Source organism: Malus domestica, chromosome 04 (genome assembly GCF_042453785.1).
Source record: "Malus domestica chromosome 04, GDT2T_hap1".
Taxonomy (NCBI): domain Eukaryota; kingdom Viridiplantae; phylum Streptophyta; class Magnoliopsida; order Rosales; family Rosaceae; genus Malus; species Malus domestica.
In genome coordinates this window covers 27,332,963-27,355,383 of record NC_091664.1, presented here as the reverse complement: position 1 = coordinate 27,355,383, position 22,421 = coordinate 27,332,963, and the positions used below count along the sequence as shown (strand labels likewise).

The 22,421-nt window shown below is 40.4% G+C and overlaps 2 protein-coding genes across 6 annotated transcripts; one reads left to right on the top strand and one right to left on the bottom strand.

Moving 5' to 3' along the window:
• Nucleotides 1–101: 101 nt before the first annotated feature.
• On the bottom strand, nt 102–9,073 carry LOC103433846 (protein transport protein SEC24 A-like). 4 transcript variants are annotated; one of them, XM_008372132.4, is made up of 14 exons: nt 8,971–9,073; nt 6,745–7,929; nt 6,508–6,646; nt 4,741–4,931; nt 4,069–4,176; nt 3,774–3,977; nt 3,353–3,584; nt 2,766–2,915; nt 2,505–2,661; nt 2,110–2,237; nt 1,709–2,031; nt 1,441–1,629; nt 604–844; nt 102–486 (listed from the first exon to the last, which is right to left on the bottom strand). In XM_008372132.4, exons 2-13 carry the CDS (start codon nt 7,864–7,866, stop codon nt 611–613), a joined length of 3,177 nt encoding a protein of 1,058 aa, XP_008370354.3. In that variant the 5' UTR covers nt 7,867–7,929; nt 8,971–9,073; the 3' UTR covers nt 102–486; nt 604–610. The 4 variants fall into 4 exon arrangements, with proteins under 4 accessions (XP_008370354.3, XP_008370355.3, XP_017187187.3 ...); XM_008372133.4 differs by having other exon boundaries at nt 6,745–7,923; nt 8,971–9,033; XM_017331698.3 differs by lacking the exon at nt 8,971–9,073 and adding an exon at nt 8,801–8,963.
• Nucleotides 9,074–9,212: 139 nt separating this feature from the next.
• On the top strand, nt 9,213–21,475 carry LOC103433845 (FACT complex subunit SPT16-like). 2 transcript variants are annotated; one of them, XM_008372130.4, is made up of 3 exons: nt 9,213–9,478; nt 9,753–9,845; nt 17,934–21,475. In XM_008372130.4, exon 3 carries the CDS (start codon nt 18,032–18,034, stop codon nt 21,245–21,247), a length of 3,216 nt encoding a protein of 1,071 aa, XP_008370352.3. In that variant the 5' UTR covers nt 9,213–9,478; nt 9,753–9,845; nt 17,934–18,031; the 3' UTR covers nt 21,248–21,475. The 2 variants fall into 2 exon arrangements, with proteins under 2 accessions (XP_008370352.3, XP_070676877.1); XM_070820776.1 differs by having other exon boundaries at nt 17,872–21,475.
• Nucleotides 21,476–22,421: the final 946 nt, after the last annotated feature.

Sequence of the window (22,421 nt, the reverse complement as noted above, 5' to 3'; positions counted from 1 at the left end):
TCAAGCGTTTTTGGTTATCTAAAAACAATATGAATTCGAGCATTCTTGAAATGGGATCTTATCTCAACAAAATTCAACATCTGACCAAGGAAAAAGAAGACGCAACAAAATCCGACAAATCTTGTAAATATGATTGTTCCGTATCACACCACTTTATCTCCTCTCACTAAACAATCAGATCGGAGGGGGAAAAGATATCACATACAAAAAATTTAAGCGTGTTTCTTCCTAACACGAAGACGACGACTCGAGATTATATGACTACAGTACATATCCTTTGATCATTCCATCCTGTGATGATGACGTACCGAATCGTCCAAAAATCTGTGCATGATAGCCACCCGTTCTTCAACATCCTCGACTCTACAGCATGGTGTGCTCCCATGGCTGAATTCAAAATAATGCTCAATTACTTCTTCTTTTTTTCCAGGTAAATAATGCTCAACCACTCTACAGATGAGGCATCTAGTCTGCTTAATAAGCGTCCTGCCAGATCGAAAGTAAAAGGTCACCGGGGATAATCTTAGAGCACAAGCATTTCGAATCTGACCAGCAGTGTGAAGCAACAGCTAATAAATGCCATATTTTAACGGCCGTCATTACCTCTACATTACGGATTTTGCTGGACTTGCCGGTGTACTTGTATTATCCAATCAACGTAACCATTGCTTCCGCCCATCTGCTCCTCAACAAGATTGGCAAGTATAAGATGGCCTTCTCGGGGCTGCTCACCTTGTCTTACAAGATAACACAACTGATAATGTGAAGGATCACTTTCTCTGAATTTCTTTAGTATCCTCATTAGCTTCTTTGACATTTGATTATCTCGCTCACAAAGGGTAACCTGATCAGCCAAAACAATAAGAGTAGAGTAGACGAAATAATAAATAATGCCAGTTCAACAAGTTACAAGGTAAAAATAAATCAGATAAAGTGGGGAAGCAAAGAATTCTTGGGACAAAGTTAGAAACTTCAAGAAAGGTTCGGATTACAAAGATCACTCCAAAATTATCTAAACCAAAGGCCGATCACAGAATAAGAATCCAATAAAGTTCTTACGGAAAACCATAGAGCTAGTAATGGGTCATCCAAATGATAAAAGAAAAGAAAGTGATATACTAGAGTCATATAAACTAGGGAAGGAAAAGAGGGTGGCATTCTCAAGGCTTTTTGGGAAGCTTTATAAATTAGTCAGCTGCGCATAAGCCAGCCATATCAACAATTATATTGTTTCTTATAACACTTTTCTGTAATAGGGAGCTCGGGTGTATTTAAATTTCAGCATAATGCAGCAGGGACAGAGATTAAGAAATTAAACTACAGATCTTATATAAAACATGCAAAGAAGTCACAAAACAAAGAATATGCAGAAAGTAATGATGGATGTTTAAACATGATACTTCTTTTGTTCTACTTTGTCCTTAAGGGGCTTTATCATACCTTTGATAACTCTGCTGCAAAGTCAGGCCCAAGTAGATTCTTAGCTATATCAGGTGGAAGAACTCTACCAAACCATAGAACATGGCGAAACCCATCATCGAATAAATAAAGGCCTCTGAAATCTAAGCTCTCGGCAAGTAGTGGTAACCTATTCTCTATGATTTTGATGTCATCAGCTTCAGAAGATGCCTAAAATACAAGAAGCGGAAACAAATTTAACGATTGTGAAATGAAACCACTCAAGTTTAAGTGAATGGAATTGTATTACGTTCAAAAGATACTCATCGAGCCGTATTAAACTGGGATACAGGAGCTTCAACAACTTTTTAACTGGTAAGGTCATCATTGTGTGGCCTGCCGCACAACGCTCATCAAGTGACATGTCTGCATACCCCCCACGAAGAGGTGCTGATTTACAAAGTGCCAATCCATACAAAGGCAAGAACTTCAGAGACTCTGAGTATATCATCTTCCCTCCTAAACGGTGTTGTACAGCGTAGAGATTTCGAAATTCTTTGAGAGCTTTGACAATTCTTAGCTGCAGAGAGTTCCGAGCATCTTCCAACTTATGGGACAAAGTTTTCTCAATTGCTGCAATTTGATTCAGAAAAAAAATAAGAACTGAGATTCAAAACATACAACATTACGAACAGAATTTCAATCACCCACCTAGCCTGGAAAGCAAGGTGACAATAGCACCAGTATCAGCCTGCCGATACATCTCAGCCAGATCTGTAACCACCGGTACTGCTGCTGTATGTACTCTAATACGCCTCTCTCCGCAGGATGCAGTGTATCTTTAAAACGTTAAGGACACTTCACAATAACCTTCAAAATATCATTCCGAAATTTTCCCCAAAGCGACTTAAACTAGGGAGTATGTGTGAATAATCAAAGTATAATGAACAAAACAACTTTATATGCAACTGAAAAGGAAACTTCGGAAAAAGAATATCGGAAGGGAATGATTTGTGAATAATCAAAAGAAAAACAAGCACTACAACACCATACAGGATGTCTATCTGTAGTTAAAACTTAAAATCGAACATTAAGTGGAAGGATACAGCAAGGCAACTTGGAAATATACTGTCTGAATAGTTAGAAGCGTCTCTTCAAGAGATAACTGCATTGCAAATGCTTTATCACAATCTACAGCAGGAAGTGCTAATAAGTCTGTGGACCTTAGCATAAAGTTCCCATGGTAAGACGTAAAGCGCACTCCTAAAAGTATAAACAACAAAACATTAGCATATTTCCGACAAAGGCAAAAAAACATATTTATGTGAGCACAATAAAGTTGTTATGGAGAATCATCAATGGCAAACCTTTTCCACATCTTATGCGCATCACTGCTTCCCAGGCAGTTTCTCTAGTAAGATCTCTGGCTAATTCATGTGTCAACTTATCTCCGTGAATGGTTGATAGAAAATTCGGGTAATAATACACCTGACCCCCAGTATATTTTGCCAGAGTACCTACATTTGAAAGACCACAGCAATTATATACTGTAGAACTTTTTAGCTGCATGGTAAATATGGTTCATGCGAGAGCATACAACTCAATAACCATCACACCCTGATATAAGTCTATCAATAGCTGCTGGAAATAAGAACTACAAACAAGATGGTAAAAGTTTCAAATGTGTAAATTCAGATTCTTTCTTCAAAATGTTCACTAGAAGGCAGAGACTACCATTTTCTAGGAAAATAGGTAATGCAATAAATTGGAGAAAACCATGTTAAAGCATATTTCCCCAAAAGGGCAACAACTAGAAAATTGGTGGACCATATAAGAGTTCTCAACATATCAATGAAGAGAAGTATCATCATAAGATCCTACTATCTGCTAACATCATCTTGATCTTTAGTTCTATGAAAGGGAAACAGAATATGAAACAACTATAAAAATGTACCTAATGAAGCTATATCAGTGTACTTGTCACTGAAGGCATACACATCCACCCCTATCTGGAACTTGGTAAATTCTGCAGCCATCTGCTTGTAGAAAGGATCCTCTGGTAGTCTTAGTGAATGCTCTTTATCAGAGCCATAGACACGAAGATCATCTCCACGCAACTTCAAGCGACCAACACCAAGAGATGGCAGTGTATTTTGAAAAATTAACAATTTTCCCCCAAGGTTGCTCTGCACAAGCATGTGTGGACATAAGTTAGTGCAAAGTAAATGAACAACCAGATTCTTGGAACTGCATAATGAAGTACTTAATAGCCAATTACTCAAGGAATACAAAAATTAACACACTGCTTTATAATTGGTGATAAATTTTCTCCAAAGGCAAAATTCAAATTGCTATGTGTGAAGATGCTCACACACCATAAGCATAAGTGAGGCTTTAAGAGCTGGACCAAAAGCAGACTCCACATTCACATTGTCTTGAAACATTGACGGCAAGCTATCTAGGAAGGTCTCCACTACACTTCTTGATTCAGATAGATTAACAAGAAGATCATCTGGCAATGGAACAAATACATCATCCAGGTCTGAGACCACCATCATTTGAGGCTGAGTCAAAGAAGACTGCACATAAAACTCAGAGGATCTCAACACAAATGTTGGTAGTCGGAAGAAACAGAAAATAATAAGTTATGTGAATAACGGATACACATACTTTCAAGTTATAAAAATGTATTGTGCTGTCAAAAGTTGCAAACCCAATTTGTGTTCTGGGGAAGCCAGGAAGCTCATCCAAGCATGACCGGATAGTTTGGGCCACAACCTGCAAAGAGGTCATCAATAAATTTCAATAATTCCAACAGAGAGGTAAACAGACCTTGTGTAGTAATCAATAATTCCAACAGAGACGTAGACAGGCCTTGTGCAGTAATCAAAGACATAGAATTACTCAAATGAAAAGACATCACAACCAGCCATGAGATTCACACTATTAAAAGTGCTTACACGAACTATTTCATAAACAAGAGAAGTTCATCTCAGCAAAACCCATTCTATAAGTGTCATGTATGAGAAAATTCCCAAAGCTAGGCATCTGAGCCAGCCTACTTTATCTTTTTCACAAAAAATAAAACCAGACACAGCATACTAGATATGATATTGTATATTAATAAAATCGTCTTTTCTTCCTAATCTCAATCAAGAGCCTCTGACACTATACTCTCAAAGGGCAACCAAGAACAAAATACACTAGCACTACTGGATAATCAATGAACCATGCATAATACTCCCCAAGGGTCTGTAGTTGCATATTAGCAATAATTTATAAACAAACAGGTTTCAGAATGCAAGGATGAGTTTCTGTAAAAGCATTAGAAACAGTGTTTACCTCAATCATACCACTTCTGACAGCAGATAACGAAACGTCAATGAGGAAAAAATACAGTGGCGGCATAGGAGGCCGCACCATATATTCAGTTGGAGCAACAAATTCCACGCTACCCCGTGTAAGCTCGGATCGTTGATCCAAATCAATTCTTCTGCCAGTGGCATCCAAATGAGCAAAGTAATCCCCAGGGACTGAACGAGAAAGTAAATCCAATTTATCACTTTATGCTTGACCAGAAATATTAAATAAGATATATTAACCAAGAACCAAACAACATCCCACTACCATGGTTAATATTTAGTAACCAAAAACAAGTATCTAGCAAGAAAACTTGATTGCATTCAGGTAAAACCAGGATTAAAAATAAAGCAAAGCTGCTGTACATTCATCATGATATTAGAAACTTCAGTGCACTAAGGGAAAATTATTAAGAATTAGAAAATGCAAAATACTACTCTAGCATGACAGGTTGCAATGTTGAAAATATCTGCATTATGAAATAAAAAATGAATATAATAACAACATTTTGGACTATAAAGCAAGCAGGAATATTCAATACATATATTGCACAATATATTACAGAAATTCTATTTGGTGAAGTATAACTAACAAACAAATAAAACATATGGCAAACTCAGCTGCTTAATGCAGCCAACATGGAAAAGCATGAAGTTGAACATAGGAAGATTTTGTGTCAACATTCTGCATCCTTCCATACATTTGTTAATAATAATAGGGAAAATTAGGTTCACATCCTTCTTTTTGTTACTTCATTGATTAAAATCCTATTCATTTTCAATTTTTATCAAGGTCCTTGGGTATTAATAACATCATTAATTTGAATAATAAAATATTTTTATTTTTAAATATATTTGTTTAGTGTTAAAAATGTTACAATTAGTATATTTATATTATGGCTAAATTTTTTATCATATATTTTTATTTTCAGTTTGTACCTATTTTTAATTTGCAAATATTTTTTAATTTGTACCAATTTTCTTTTCATTTTTAATTTGTACCCATATATTAGTTTCTTTTTGTGCCCAATTTTTTAAAATTTTCCTTGTGTTTGTACCCATGTGTATACCGTCACGTGACATTGTATATTTAATCAATGATAGAAAAATTACATATGGTATATTTATGTTTTATGTCTAAACTTTGTATCATATATTTATATTTTTAGTTTGTAACCACTTTTAATTTGCAACATTTTTTAAAAAATTTGTAGTATTTTCTTTTTAGTTTTATTTTGTACCCATGTATTAATTTCTTTTAGCACCTATATTTTTTAAAAATTCATTTGTACTCATAATTTTTTAATCTTTTATCCGTACCCTAATTTATTTATAATGTACCCATTCTTCTTTATTAATGTACCACTTTGTTATATGTGAAATGTACCTATTTTTTTGTAAAATGTACCAAGTTTTTTAACACTATGGATACATTCTTTTGCCATTTATTATTTCTTATTTTTACATAGTTTTTATCCATTTATTAAATTAAAATGTTTGAATTTTTTTATTGTCAGTGTTTCTAATAGTATTATAATGAGGGAAATCTCATAAAATATCAAACAATTAATGTCAAAACTATAAAAATATAAATATTAATAGTAATATAATGAGGTGTACAAAGTCAAGGGACTTTGATCAAACTTTGAATACTATTAAGGTTTTAATCAAAGAATGTTAAGGATTAGGGATTGCATCCAAAGTATCCCATAATAATAAGTTCAATTTATTCTTAGGGAATTCCATTTACCATCATTAAGCAGAGCACAAATGTTGCAACGCCACTTTCTTCCAGCATCTGTAAATGTCACATAGGGGTTCACATATGTCCGACATCTTCTACAGCGAATAATCCCGGCAGAACCAAAATTAACAATTGGAACTTCCTCCTAGACAGATAACAAGGAACAAGATAGTTACAGTGAATCAAACTTCAATCAATTTTGATCATTTTGAATGTGTGAGTAATAGATGCACATGCACTAACCCCATCAGGTGGTTCAGCAAGTGGACAAACAACTGCTCCCAAAGGTAAATGCCACCTTGAAGACAAAGACTGAGAACTTGGTATTGCACCAGTTGTAAACCGTAGAAATCTAGGATTGCAGTTCATGGGGTACATCTGAGCAAGTGCTTTTGGCTCCACGTCACCAGCCAAAGGCCTTGGCAAAGCTTTAGGGTCAAGTCCAGGTTCAATTGATCCGGGAACAGATCCAATAGATAGTGAGCTGAAGTCGTCTGTCAAGGCTTGGACAGCACCAACAGGAGGTCCAGAACCGTGATGTTGCATGTGGTCCCTTGACTGCATACCCAATGGAGCTGCACCCTGCGGAGGTGGAGCATAACCTCCTTGGTGAGCAGCAAAAGGAGAGGACACTGCTGGTGGAGCAGCTGCATAGTTTCCTTGATGAGTAAGAAATGGAGACTGAGCAGGTGGGGCTTGTGAGTCTGCACTAGACTGCTTACGGGGGAATCCAGGAAAAGATGTCTGAGAATTTGGTAGGGAAGCTGGGAATGATGAATCTGATGGAGACTGAAGAGCATTCACACTTGGTGGTACAGAATTAAAGCTTTGAGGTGGAGGTCCCATTGGCACAGAAGGTATCTGCTGTTGTGGTCGTTGAAATGGTGCTTGACCTGGAGGAGGTTGATATGGCATTTGGCCTACAGGTGGACCACGTGTAGGGGGTGCTTGCGCTGCTGATAGATATTGTGGTGTTGGGAAACGGGACAAAGGTCCAACACTCGGCGGGACACTTGAAGTTGGCGGAGGAGGCACAGATGGATCATGAAACCTACCTGGCGGGGTAGGTCTAAAATGGGAGGCTTGTGCTCCAACTGCAGATCCAGTTGACGAGAACGGCACATTAGTCTGTGGAGCAACCGGTGGAGTAGGTCCGAAGTTAGAGGCAGCTGCACCAACCACAGGCCCAGACGATGAAAAAGGTGTCTGTTGAGTGACATGTGGAGGAGGTCTAAAACCAGATGCCTCCTGTCCAACCATGGGACCTGAAGATGAAAAAGGCATCATGTTCTGAGGAGGAGCCGCAAATGGTGCAGTGGCAGGTCTTGTAGTAAAATTCGGACGACCAGGGTTTTCAGTCCCCATAACTTTGGTTACAAACACCTGCTACTTCAGTAGCAACAATGCTCTCATGACCTAGACCTGCTCCTACAGCCAAGAGAAGAAGTTTGGTTTATCATCCAAGAACATCAATATGTCACTACATCACAGCTTAGACACTCGCAGTATTACGGTATGGAATCATATAACACAAAGACGTACATTCAAATTATTTCTTTTTTTTTTCTTTTGTTTTGTTTTTTGTTTTTTTTTTTTTTTTTTTTGCATCAAACATAACAAAGCGATACTGATGGAATAAGCAAATAATGAACTCGAAAATAGATCAAACCCTCTATGTCAACACTAAGCTCGTCTAGTCTCGCAAAATTAATAAAGCAGCCCAAGCAAGAATGTCGGCTTGAATCCTTAATCTTGAATTTGTAATATTTGACTACACTTAAGCATCACTAACAATTAATTTAAAATTCCCCTAGCAATCCTAAACAGCTAGAACAGTTAACAAGGTCAAAACTCATAAACCACCCAATCCTAACTCTTAACTCCTAAGGCTTAACTCTCACATGATCGAATCATAAACGGTGCACGATGGATCACGATATACCATTAGGAATTAACCTATAAGCAATAATGGACCAAACATGGATAAACAAAATGTGATTAATTAAGCATAATTTAGCATTACCACAAATATTAACTTTATGATTGCTGACACTAAAAAACAACAATCCCATAATCCTAAAAACGTAATTACAACAAAGAGAAAGCATAATTTAGCATGCACACAGAGACAGTGTAGCAGATCTTAATCGGAAAAAATCGAAAAGAAAAGCACTACCCAAATCCCAAATTTGTAACATCTATATGGATCAAGAAAACCTAGATGAAAATTAGAGCCACGTTTGCGAACCGATGGAAATCGAATGCAAAACCCAATGAAAACTAGAAAGCAAAAACAGACCCGACTAGATTGCGAGTTGAATTCTGGAAATTTATTGAGACCCAAAGCAGGGAAAAGTGAACTATATCGAACGAACCGAGATGAAGGACTCGTTCGGTTGATTTAATCGCAGAGTGGCAAATCGAGATTCAGAGAGAGAGAGAGAGAGAGAGAGAGGAAGAAGCGCTTACCTTTGCCAGCCTGAGGAGAGAGAAAGTCTAGAGAGAGGGTGAAATACGAGAAACACGAAAGAGAAACTGTCACTGGGTTAATATTTTCATCCACCTCAACGACGTCGTTTTCGTTCTTGTATGGAAATTATAAAATAATAAAAATAATTTAAAATTTTTAAATTTTAACGAAATATAAAATAAATAGTACCGAGATTAATTTTTTAATATAAAAATATGAATTTTATGAATCGTATCGAAAAAAAGTTACGATTATAAATACAAAGTACGAATCAGGTCAAGTCTTCATCCACAGCTCTCTATTTCTCTCTCTCTGTTTCCATCTCTCAATTATTATTAGTTCCTTTTTCAATCTTCTTAAGCTTCGCAGATTGATCCTAAACCTCTCATTTCGATCCAAATCCATCCTCCAATTCCCCCCAAATCAGCTTCACTTTTCGATTTTGGCACCAGTTTCAGAGGCCTAATTGGCAAACGAGTCCTCCTCCGAATCCTCCACCAAAAGCTGGTAAAGTTCCAAGTTTTTATTCAATTTGATCAACTGGGTTTTGCTTTTTTCCTTCAAATTTTGAGGGTTTGATATCCAAGCAGCTGGCGTTAGCTTCGTCAATCCGATGATTATGTTTCGATTCTGCATCGAAAATTACAAAAAAAAAAAAAAAAATTGAATTTCCATCAGTAAATGGATCTTGTTTGTTTCTTCAGAATCTGAAATTTTGAGAAGCAGATTTAGCAACTTGGAAATAATTTTGTTAATGGCTTATTGGAAATGGTTTTTTCAGGGCAGGTATGATGCATCAAGCTTGGAGCTTCATTTGGGAGATTGAGAAATTAGCTGGGAACAAGTTTTCGAAATCTTTTCGATCAATCGCAAAGTAAGTACTTAAACAAGTTTTCGATTTCAATCGATTTGTTATTAATTTTTTATGATTAGAAGTTAAATTTATATTGATATTGTTGACAGCTCCAGAGGGATTCCCCGTTTTTTTTTTTTTTTTTTTTTTTTTTTTTTTTTTTTTAACTTTGTGTGTGTGTGTGAGAGATAACTCCGCCTATGTTTTACATGGCCGGTCCCAAGCCCGGATAAAGGAGGAGGGGGAGGGCGTCAGGTAGTCGACAGCCGGCACTCCATGATCACGTCGAATCCTTATGAAAATGAATCCAGAACAAAATCGTGCTAAAGCTAGGGCGTCACCCGTAAGTGGCGCGCTGTGTGGCCCGAGCACAGTGATAAGTGAGCAAGGGTCGCTGTATCTCCATCGGCACCCGGATGCAGTGTTAAATGAGCAAGGGGGCCATAGAAACTTCTTTTCGAACGACTCCACTCAAAGTTGTTTGGGAGCATATGCTCCTATCAACTTTACCCGGGACACACAGAAGAAGTACTTTGATCCTATTAGATGGGGGAGGGTGAAGAAGCTAGGACAGAAGGGTAGAGTTCAAGAGAGCAAAATGCGTTTAGGAACGTGGAATATAGGAACCTTAACGGGAAAATCTATGGAAGTAGTGGAAGTTATGGTGAGGAGAAGGATAAATATTATGTGCCTACAAGAAACTAAGTGGGTTGGTAGTAAGGCAAAGGATCTAGAAAACTCAGGGTTTAAACTTTGGTATTCGGGCACAAATAGAACGAGAAACGGTGTTGGCATCATCGTGGACAAGACCTTGGTACAAGATGTTGTAGATGTCAAGAGGGTAGGAGATAGAATTATGGCAATCAAGATTGTAATAGGACAAGAACTTATCAATGTGATTAGTGCGTACGCACCTCAAGTAGGGTTGGATACGAGTTCGAAGGAGAAATTTTGGGAAGATCTTGGAGACTTGGTGCAAGGAATTGCTCAGACGGAGAAGTTATTTATAGGAGGAGATTTAAATGGACACGTGGGCAGAGAGACAGGCAACTATGGAGGTTTTCATGGTGGCCATGGTTTTGGGGAGAGAAACGAGGATGGGGAAGCTATCTTGGATTTTGCAATGGCATATGATCTCTTCTTAGCCAACACCTTCTTTAAGAAGAGAGAAGAACATGTGATCACCTACAAGAGTGGGTCGTCAAAAACACAAATAGATTTTCTTCTAATGAGGAAAGGGGATCGTATAACTTGTAAGGATTGCAAAGTTATACCAGGAGAGAGCGTGGCTAATCAACATCGCTTGTTGGTGATGGATGTACATATCAAAAGAGTGAGACAAAAGAACAAGACTTGGAAGTGCCCAAGGACTAGATGGTGGAATCTAAAAGAAGAAAAACAAGCCATTTTCAAAGAGAAAGTAATCACCCAGTGTGTGTGGGATAGAGAGGGGGAAGCTAGCCAAATGTGGGATTCCATGGCTAGTTGTATCCGAAAAGTAGCAAAAGAGGTATTAGGAGAGTCCAAGGGCTTTGCCCCACACCAAAAGGAATCTTGGTGGTGGAATGAGGAGGTACAAACAAAGGTGAAGGCTAAGAAGGAATGTTGTAAAGCCTTATACAAGGATAGGACCGATGAAAATGGTGAAAGGTATAGAAAAGCGAAGCAAGAGGCGAAGAAAGCTGTGAGAGAAGCTAAGTTAGCAGCTTACGACGATATGTATAAACGACTAGATACCAAAGAAGGACAGTTGGATATCTATAAACTAGCTAGAGCAAGGGAAAAGAAGACAAGGGACCTAAACCAAGTGAGGTGCATCAAGGATGAGGATGGAAATGTTCTTGCTACAGAGAACGCAGTTAAAGACAGATGGAAAGGTTATTTTCATAATCTTTTCAATGAAGGACATGAAAGGAGTGCTTCTTTAGGGGAGTTGAGTAACTCAGAAGAGTGTAGAAACTACTCTTTTTATCGTCGAATCCGGAAGGAAGAAGTGGTTGTAGCTTTGAAGAAGATGAAGCATAGAAAAGCAATAGGCCCAGACGATATACCAATCGAAGTGTGGAAAGTTTTGGGAGAGACAGGTATAACATGGCTCACTGACCTTTTCAATAGGATTTTGAAAACGAAGAAGATGCCAAATGAGTGGCGAACGAGTACTTTGGTGCCTATCTACAAGAATAAGGGCGACATACAAAATTGCATGAACTATAGGGGTATTAAGCTAATAAGTCATACAATGAAGCTCTGGGAGAGAGTCATTGAGCATAGATTGAGGCAAGAGACACGGGTTTCGGACAACCAATTCGGGTTCATGCCAGGACGCTCAACCATGAAGGCAATCTATCTCTTACGAAGATTGATGGAAAGATATAGAGATGGGAAAAAGGATTTACACATGGTCTTTATAGATTTGGAAAAAGCGTATGATAGAGTCCCAAGAGACATTCTTTGGAGGATTTTAGAGAAGAAAGGAGTTCGAGTAGCATATATCCAAGCTATAAAGGATATGTATGAAGGAGCAAAGACTGCCGTAAGAACTCATGAAGGACAAACCGAAAGCTTTCCCATAACTGTAGGATTACATCAAGGCTCATCCTTAAGTCCTTACCTTTTTGCGTTAGTAATGGATGAGTTAACAGGACATATTCAAGATGATATTCCTTGGTGTATGCTTTTCGCAGACGATATAGTGTTGATAGATGAAACTCAGGAAGGGGTAAATGCAAAGCTTAACCTTTGGAGAGAAGTGTTGGAATCTAAAGGTCTTCGTCTAAGCCGATCAAAGACAGAATATATGGAGTGCAAGTTCAGTGCAAATGGAGGCCAAAACGAGTTAGGGGTGAGGATCGGAGATCAAGAAATACCAAAGAGCGACCGTTTTCGTTACCTAGGATCTATCTTGCAAAAGAACGGAGAATTAGATGGAGATCTCAACCATAGAATACAAGCTGGATGGATGAAGTGGAAGAGTGCATCCGGAGTGTTGTGTGACCGTCGTATGCCACTGAAGCTCAAGGGAAAATTTTATAGGACGGCAATAAGGCCGGCGATGCTGTATGGCACAGAATGTTGGGCGGTGAAGCATCAACACGTACACAAAATGGGTGTAGCGGAGATGAGGATGCTTCGTTGGATGTGTGGGCACACGAGAAAGGATAAGATTAGGAATGAGGATATCCGGGGTAAAGTAGGAGTAGCCGAAATTGAAGGAAAGATGAGAGAAAATCGATTACGGTGGTTTGGACATGTGCAAAGAAGGCCTACTGACGCTCCGATTAGAAGATGCGACTATGGGACAGAGGTTCAGGGCCGAAGGGGTAGAGGAAGACCTAGGAAAACTTTGGAAGAGACTCTAAGAAAAGACTTAGAGTACTTGAATCTAACGAAGGACATGACACAGGACCGAGCACAATGGCGTTCTAAGATTCATATAGCCGATCCCACTCAGTGACATGGATTTTCCAAGTCTCCAACCGAGAAGTTTTCCTCACTCGGGAAATTAAGGGAACACTACCTCAACCTACATGCTCCACTCACAAAGCTTCCATACAAGCTTCAACAAAAGAAAATTCAAAGAACTTAGCGAAGAATGATCTGGTGTATTTAACACAAACGTTGAAATGAAGGAAAGCTTATTTATTGATATTCCCGATAAGCTACAAATATGTACATATACATAAGTCAAAATAAACAAACAAGAGGGAGCCTTCACAAAGGTTGCTTAGGAGAAGTCTCAGCAGTCGGTAGAGCCCCAGAAAGAGAAGGCACTGGAGGGGGATCATTCGGAGCCTCAGTACTGGACAGAACCCTAGAAGGAGGAGGCATCAGAGGTTGATCATTTGGAGCTTCATTACGCGGTACAGCCCCAGAAGATGAAGGCAATAAATGCCTTTGGAACAAACCCACAAATCTCTGATGATCAAGTAAAACCTGACCATCAGACTCCTTCATCTGGTCAAGCTTCCTCTTCATGTTTGTAGCATAGTCATGAGCGAGCCGGTGCAACTGTTTATTCTCATGCTTGAGCCCTCTAATCTCCTGTTTGAGACTCATCACTTCAGCCGCCAATGATTCAACTTGGCGGGTTCGAGCAAATAGGCGTTGGGCCATATTAGACACAGAACCTGCACACTGAACACTGAGAGCCAACGAATCCTTAACAGCTAACTCATCAGACCGTTTGGAAAGTAGTCTGTTATCTTTGGGAGTGAGAAGGTTCCTGGCCACCACCGCAGCGGTCATATCATTCTTCATTACGGAATCCCCAACGGTAAGAGGACCAGTAGGGGAGACGAAGGATGGGCGCCATATGTTGTCTGGAGAAGGCGGGGCTGCCTCTTCAACAAGGTTCAAGTCAAAACGACGGTCGGAGGGGCCAGACATTTTCAAAGGTGTTGAAGAGAGAAGAGGTCGGATAAATCAAGATCTTAGAAGTGCAAGAATGGAGCTTCTACTGGTGGATTTCAAGTGTTCTTTAGAACTTAATGCCAGCCCCTATAAAAATCTGCACTCGACGGAGCTTCAGAAATCGAAGAGGCGTTTGCTTTCTCAAAAGCTGGGCTGCTCAGAGACCACGAGGGTTGATCTCAGAAATCGAAGAGGCGTTTGCTTTCTCAAAAGCTGGGCTGCTCGAAGACCACGAAGGCCAATCTCAGAAATCGAAGAGGCGCTCGCTTTCTCAAAAGTTGGGCTGCTCAGAGACCACGAGGGCCGATCTCAGAAATCGAAGAGGCACCTACTTTTCCAGCCTTGTCAGCACCTATCACACGCACACTCAGCTTTGCGGAAATTATGGGCATTCTGTCAAAGACTTCTGGTGAAGTAGAAAGCACATGAATCTTACTGCTCAATCACCCACTTCCCACACGCAACAATAGCTCATGGGTACCACAGATAACTTTGCCAAAGTTCTCTGCCAAAGTTGAGCACGTGAAGCTTGCAGCTCCTACTACATCGCTCTAACCAAGAAGGGTAAAAGAATAGCAAAGAAACAGTACTAACAAAGTTTAGACACATAAATTTTGAAGGTCTAGCTACCATATTATTACCCACAAGGGTAAAGGAACAGTACCACTGCTGGATAATTGGAAAGTCCCTGTGTGTCAACCTCTGTGCTTCGTAGCAAGGTAGACTAGCAAACATGCCCAACCTTTACTCACATTCGAGAAAACTCCTAACAAGATTGCTTGCTCCAAAATCGAAGAGGCATCGTCCTCTGAATCTCGAGAGCCAGACTCCCAACATGACTACTTTCTCAAAAATCGAAGAGAGGGTAAAGGAACAGTACCATTGCTGGATAATTGGAAAGTCCCTGTGTGTCAACCTCTGTGCTTCGTGGCAAGGTAGACTAGCAAACATGCCCAACCTTTACTCACATTCGAGAAAACACTCCCAACAAGATTGCTTGCTCCAAAATCGAAGAGGCACCGCCCTCCGAATCTCGAGAGCCAGACTCCCAACATGATTACTTTCTCAAAATTCGAAGAGACACCGCTCTCCGAATCTCGAGAGCTAGACCCCCAGCATGATTGCTTTCTCAAAAATCGAAGAGGCATCATTCTCCGAATCTCGAGAGCCAGATCCTCGATAGGATTGCTTGTTCGAAAACCGAAGAGGCACCACTTTCCCAACTTCAAGAGCCGGATCTCCTTGGATAAAGCTTGTCTGTAATCCTCACACGCAACATCAGCTTTCCAGATACCACAGACCACTTTTTCAAAGTGCTCTGACAGAGTTAAAACATGTGAAGCTGGCAGCTCCCACTACCGTGCTATGACCAAGCAGGGTAAAGGAATAGCATTACTACTTGCTGTTAGGGAGACTCCTATATATGTCGACCTCCATCCCCAACGGACAGACAGACCTGCAAAAATGCTCAACCCTTCCTCATATCTGAGAGGGCACTCCCAACGAAGCCTTTCGAAATACTCAGCTTTCTTCCCCCCTGATAATACCTCTGCAAACAAGCTATACTAGAGCAAGAATATCCCATATCATCATGGTTAAAAGCAAGAGTATCCCATATCATGCTTTTTTCCTGTCTTTTCCTTTGGCCTTGTTCTTACCTGCAAGACAAGGAGAAAGAGAGCAATCAGTCAGCACTTGGAATCAAGCTTCTAGCCAGGAACTGACTGCCTGGAACCCCTTACCTGATTACTTACCTGGTATTGCTCTCGAGTACTCATCTTCAACATCTTATGCTCCCAGGGAAGATACCGCATCTGCCTGAGGAACAAATAGGGCAAGTGAGAATGATACAAGGAAGCATGTGGAGACAAACGTAATAGCACACGTGCCGATACATCCATTACTCTGTCAAAAGCAAAAGTATCCCATATCAGCAGGGTCGAACATACTCTAGATTTGATGGACTTGTTTTGACCCTCAAATTCTTCAGTCGGCCTTATACTCTGGAGGAAACCAGAAAACCCTCCAGCTCAGTTCAAGAATAAGCCTGTGGAAAGTTACTTCTTCAAAAGCAAAAGTATCCCATATCATCTCTTCTCATTTTTCTTCTCTTTATCCTTCATGCTGCCTGCAAGATAAGGAGAATGTGAACAATCAGCCGGAGCTCTGATTGCTTACCTTGTCTGTCACATCTTTCAGCAGATCCCCTAGCTCGGCGACTTGGGGACTCCTACTACATGGTTTGTATCGCGCTTGACCAAGCCTGAAACTACAAGTAAGCTTCAAGTGAAATTGATACATTACCTTGTGCATCTCCACCAGTTAAAGATACCACCCCTGGATGGAGGAAGAGTACTTCCAGAGAAGATGTCACATCTACCTATGAGACAGATAAGGCAAGTCAAGACGATACCACACTCCGATACTTAGAAGTTTCGTGATTACGAGATCATTCTCCCACAATATTTCCTAATGTCATTTGTACTAGATCATTCACTTGTACTCACTAAAGGAGAGCTTGAACCTATGTACTTGTGTAAACCCTTCACAATTAATGAGAACTCCTCTATTCCGTGAACGTAGCCAATCTGGGTGAATCACGTACATCTTGTGTTTGCTTTCCTATCTCTATCCATTTATATACTTATCCACACTAATGACCGGAGCAATCTAGCGAAGATCACAAAAAGCGACCGTTTTCGCTACCTAGGATCTATCTTGCAAGAGAGCGGAGAATTAGATGGAGATCTCAACCATAGAATACAAGCTGGATGGATGAAGTGTAAGAGTGCATCCGGAGTGTTGTGTGACCGTCGTATGCCACTGAAGCTCAAGGGAAAATTTTATAGGACGGCAATAAGGCCAACGATGTTGTATGGCACAGAATGTTAGGCGGTGAAGCATCAACACGTACACAAAATGGGTGTAGCGGGGATGAGGATGCTTCGTGGGATGTGTGGGCACACGAGAAAGGATAAGATTGGGAATGAGGATATCCGAGGTAAAGTAGGAGTAGCCGAAATTGAAGGAAAGATGAGAGAAAATCGGTTCCGGTGATTTGGACATGTGCAAAGAAGGCCTACTGACGCTCCGATTCGAAGATGTGACTACGGGACAGAGGTTCAGGGCCGAAGGGGTAGAGGAAGACCTAGGAAAACTTTGGAAGAGACTCTAAGAAAAGACTTAGAGTACTTGGATCTAACGGAGGACATGACACAAAACCGAGCGCAATGGCGTTCTAGGATTCATATAGCCGACCCCACTTAGTGGGAAAAGGCTTTGTTGTTGTTGTTGTTGTTGTTGTGTGTGTGAGAGATACTCTGTTTCTGTTTCGTTCCTGATATTTGGTTGAAAGCAAATCTGAACTTTAATATAACTTCGGCGATAAATTTTGAATGTCAAGATTAAGGGTGGTTGGAAAACAAAGAAAAGATTAAAAAAATTCGAGTTTTAGTGGAAAAGGACGGTTAATAATATATGATTGCTTATAGCTGTTTGAGCTTGAATCTCAATATAGGTAATAAATTTTGATGCGAAGTTCTCAAGAGTGAGCGATATTTGAATTTTACATGTGCTGGTGTTAGTATGTACTGCTGGTATTGCATACGCAGAAAGCTAAATTAAGAAAAGTTTTCAGGTCAACTTTTCACTATGTGGAGAGCGGGAAGCGAACTGATGAACATTTGTTATTTCTCACAGTTTATGCTGATCAGCATAGTCAGCAGGCTGAATTTCCAAGGTTGTAGACAGCAGGCTGAATTTCCAAGGTTGTAGAATTTATATCTGAAGTGTCGTCAATGGCTGAGCAACGAAAAGGTAATGTCAAACCTGCGAATGGGAAGCCATCAGGAACAGCAACAGCAGCGGCCAGTGCATATTCCATTGATCTCAATAACTTCAGCAAGCGGTTAAAGATGTTATATTCACATTGGAGGGAACATCGTAGTGATCTATGGGGTGAATCTGATGCACTTGCAATAGCAACTCCTCCAACTTCTGAGGATCTGCGGTATCTGAAATCCTCAGCAATGAATATCTGGTTGCTTGGTTATGAGTTCCCAGAAACTATCATGGTTTTTGCAAAGAAGCAGATCCATGTTTTGTGTAGCCAGAAAAAGGCCTCTCTCCTTGATGCTGTGATAAAGCCTGCAAAAGAGGCTGTTGGTGTTGAAGTGGTTATGCATGTAAAACTCAAAGGCCAGGATGGAACTGGACTGATGGATAGCATATTCCGAGCTGTAAATGCCCAATCGAGCTCCGATGCTCCTGTTGTCGGACACATAGCAAGAGAGGCTCCTGAAGGGAAACTTTTGGAGACTTGGAGTGAGAAGTTGAAGAATGCTAATTTTGAGTTGAGTGATGTGACCAATGGGTTCTCGGACTTGTTTTCCGTCAAAGACTCCGTTGAGCTTACATATGTGAAGAAAGCGGCATACTTGACTTCATCAGTGATGAAGACTTTTGTGGTACCTAAGCTTGAGAAGGTCATTGATGAGGAAAAGAAAATTTCCCATTCTTCATTGATGGATGACACGGAAAAGGTCATATTGGAGCCTGCAAGAATTAAGGTGAAGCTGACGGCAGCAAATGTTGATATTTGCTATCCTCCAATTTTTCAGAGTGGAGGGCAATTTGATCTGAAGCCAAGTGCTTCAAGCAATGATGAGAACCTTTGTTATGACTCTACTAGTGTGATTATATGTGCTGTCGGATCAAGGTACAAAAGCTACTGCTCCAATATTGCTCGAACATATCTGATTGATGCAAATTCTACGCAGAGCAAGGCTTATGAGGTTCTGCTTAAAGCTCAAGAAGCTGCAATCAGTAATTTAAAATCTGGGAAGAAGTTAAGTGCTGCATACCAAGCTGCACTCTCGGTAGTTGAAAAGGAGGCTCCAGAGCTGGCTGGAAACTTGACTAAAACAGCTGGAACTGGAATTGGCCTCGAGTTTCGTGAGTCGGGGCTTAATCTTAATGCTAAGAATGACCGAATTTTGAGATCAGGCATGGTTTTCAACGTTTCTCTGGGTTTCCAGAACGTGCAGGCACAGACAAAAGACCCTAAAACCCAGATATTTTCACTGTTAATAGCAGATACAGTTATTGTTGGTAAGGAGACCCCTGAAGTTTTGACTAATTCAAGCAAAGCTGTTAAGGATGTGGCGTACTCATTCAATGATGATGATGAAGAAGAAGAGCAGGCAAAACCTAGATCCAGTAGTAAAGGTGCCGGGAGTGCGATGAGTAAGGCCACACTTAGATCGGACAACCATGAAATGTCGAAAGAAGAGCTACGAAGGCAGCACCAAGCCGAACTTGCCCGCCAAAAGAATGAAGAAACTGCTAGAAGGCTTGCTGGTGGGGGTTCTGCAGCTAACGACAATCGTGGTGCTGGGAAGACAGTTGGTGATCTGATTGCATATAAGAATGTCAATGATCTACCTGCTCCAAAAGAGTTGATGATTCAGGTTGACCAGAGGAATGAAGCTATCCTCTTGCCGGTTTATGGAAACATGATTCCTTTTCACATAGCCACTGTGAAGAGTGTTTCCAGCCAGCAGGATACTAACCGGAATTGCTACATCCGTATAATCTTTAATGTACCTGGTACTCCATTTAGCCCCCATGATGCAAACACCCTGAAGTTTCAAGGGTCAATTTTTTTAAAGGAAGTTTCATTCCGTTCCAAGGACCCGAGGCATATAAGTGAAGTAGTACAGCAAATTAAAACTCTTCGCAGGCAGGTTGCCTCAAGGGAATCTGAAAAAGCTGAAAGGGCAACTTTAGTTACGCAGGAGAAGCTGCAAATTTCAGGAGCCAAATTCAAGCCAAAAAGATTGCCAGATCTATGGATTCGCCCCGTTTTTGGGGGACGTGGAAGAAAGCTCACTGGATCACTGGAAGCCCACGCGAATGGATTCCGGTATTCGACTTCAAGGTCTGAAGAACGTGTCGATGTTATGTTTAGCAATATCAAACATGCATTTTTCCAGCCAGCTGAGAAGGAAATGATTACCCTGCTGCATTTTCATCTGCACGATCATATTATGGTAGGAAACAAAAAGACAAAGGACGTGCAATTTTATGCGGAGGTGATGGATGTAGTGCAGACACTGGGAGGTGGAAGAAGGTCAAACTATGATCCTGATGAGATCGAGGAAGAGCAACGTGAAAGGGAACGAAAGAACAAAATTAATATGGAGTTCCAGAACTTTGTGAACCGAGTAAATGATTCGTGGGGGCAACCTCCATTCAAATCACTTGATCTTGAGTTTGATCAGCCCCTTAGAGAGCTTGGCTTCCATGGAGTACCTCATAAAGCGTCAGCTTACATTGTCCCAACTTCAAGCTGTCTGGTTGAGCTGATAGAGACACCGTTTGTGGTAATTACTCTGAGCGAGATTGAAATAGTAAACCTTGAGAGAGTTGGTCTAGGGCAAAAGAACTTTGATCTGACTATTGTTTTCAAGGACTTCAAGCGAGATGTCTTCCGAATTGATTCTATTCCCTCGACATCTCTAGATGGAATTAAGGAGTGGTTAGACACCACTGATCTCAAGTATTATGAGAGTAGGTTGAATCTCAACTGGCGTCCTATCCTCAAAACCATTACTGACGACCCCGAGAAGTTCATAGAGGATGGTGGATGGGAATTTTTGAACATGGATATTAGTGATTCGGATTCCGACAATTCTCAGGAGTCTGACCATGGGTATGTGCCTTCAGATGTACAGTCGGATTCAGGTTCAGATGAGGAGGATGATGACAGCGAGTCATTGGTGGAGTCGGAAGATGATGAGGAAGAAGAATCCGGAGAAGACTCAGAAGAGGCTGAAGGAAAGACATGGGAAGAGCTGGAGAGGGAAGCAAGCCACGCGGACAGGGAAAAAGGGAATGGGTCGGACAGTGAAGAGGAGAGGGCAAGAAGGAAGGTTAAGGCTTTTGGAAAGGCTCGAGTTCCCGACAAGAGGAACATTGGTGGCAGCCTGCCCAAGAGGCCCAAATTTAGGTGACATTGTTTTCGTCTTCAGTTTTTTTTTTTTTTTTTTTTTTTTTTTTTTTTTTTTTTTTTTGAGTTTTGCAGCAGCATTGGATTTGAGTTGTGTGTGTTATTTTGAAGATGTTAAAGAGTTACCAAAAGGGTAAAAGTAAGTTTAAGTTTTTGTTGAATCTTCGTTCTTTCTGTGTGTTAAAACAAACTTTTTTCTTGTAAGATTAGTAAAAAAAAGGATTAAAGGGCATTACATGTTGGAGCAAAATTTCTTACAGGAAGAAATACCTCCACATATTTGTTGACTGCAATCATCACGTTCGCTGAATGAGGTGTCCCCGAACAGTCTTTCTCCGTAGCTAGTCTGGGCAGGGTACCTGCAAGAGATACTTCGACGCTCAAGTCAGTCGATTGATTTTCTATTATTTGCTTTCTCTCGGGTTCTAATTATGTACCTTGATCTTTGGCTCCTCTCCACATTTATAGGACTACATGCTTGGGAAACAAGTACCACGACCTGTCTTCCTCTCCCTCTTCCTTAGTGGTCCTCCGTAGTGGAGGTAGTTATCTAGACACGTTTCCCTTGCGCACCTCCACCTTTGGATGATTGGTATTGGTCCATGAGTCGAAACTGGATTTTATCCTCCCACACATGTATATATCTTTTACCATACTTTTGGCACTTTTTTTGGTTGCTTTATGAATTCTGTAGTGAATGTGGTTTTTTGGTAATAAGTTACTTGCAGGTGAAGAAACGCCAACGGGGTAAAATGTGTATCCCTTGCGGATGCATGCAAAAGCTTGTTTGGGTTGTATTAGGGTAAGGAATGAATTACATGAACTTATACTTGGGCGAATGGATGGATGAATTTGGATATGAACTGATGGATTTTGATCTGAATCGTTCACCGTCTTATCCTTCGTTCCAACCAATAACATCGTTCGATTCTCCCTTGCTTCCTCCACAACCCCAGAAATGGCATGCATTTGAATGCATATGGATAAAGAATGGTAGACGGCATACTTTCTTTAAGCAACTAGCCTAACTTACATCGGCAAATGCCTTTTTCTTTGTAAGAACAATACGGTGTTGCGAAAAAATTCTTTCGCTTATTTGGGAAACAACGTACAAAAAGAGGCGCACAATACAAAGCAACATTCATAATTCTTCCAAGTGTGGAAATTAAACAAGAAGA

Bases quoted from the DNA above. Each gene is read 5' to 3' on its own strand.
- LOC103433846 (XM_008372132.4), bottom strand. From the start codon at position 7,866: ATGGGGACTGAAAACCCTGGTCGTCCGAATTTTACTACAAGACCTGCC. The intron at 3,978-4,068 runs GTATGTGTATCC...TTTTATGTGCAG, and splicing joins TACATTTTTATAACTTGAAA to TCTTCTTTGACTCAGCCTCA. The intron at 2,238-2,504 runs GTATCCTTCCAC...AACGTTTTAAAG, and splicing joins TATTTCCAAGTTGCCTTGCT to ATACACTGCATCCTGCGGAG.
- LOC103433845 (XM_008372130.4), top strand. From the start codon at position 18,032: ATGGCTGAGCAACGAAAAGGTAATGTCAAACCTGCGAATGGGAAGCCA.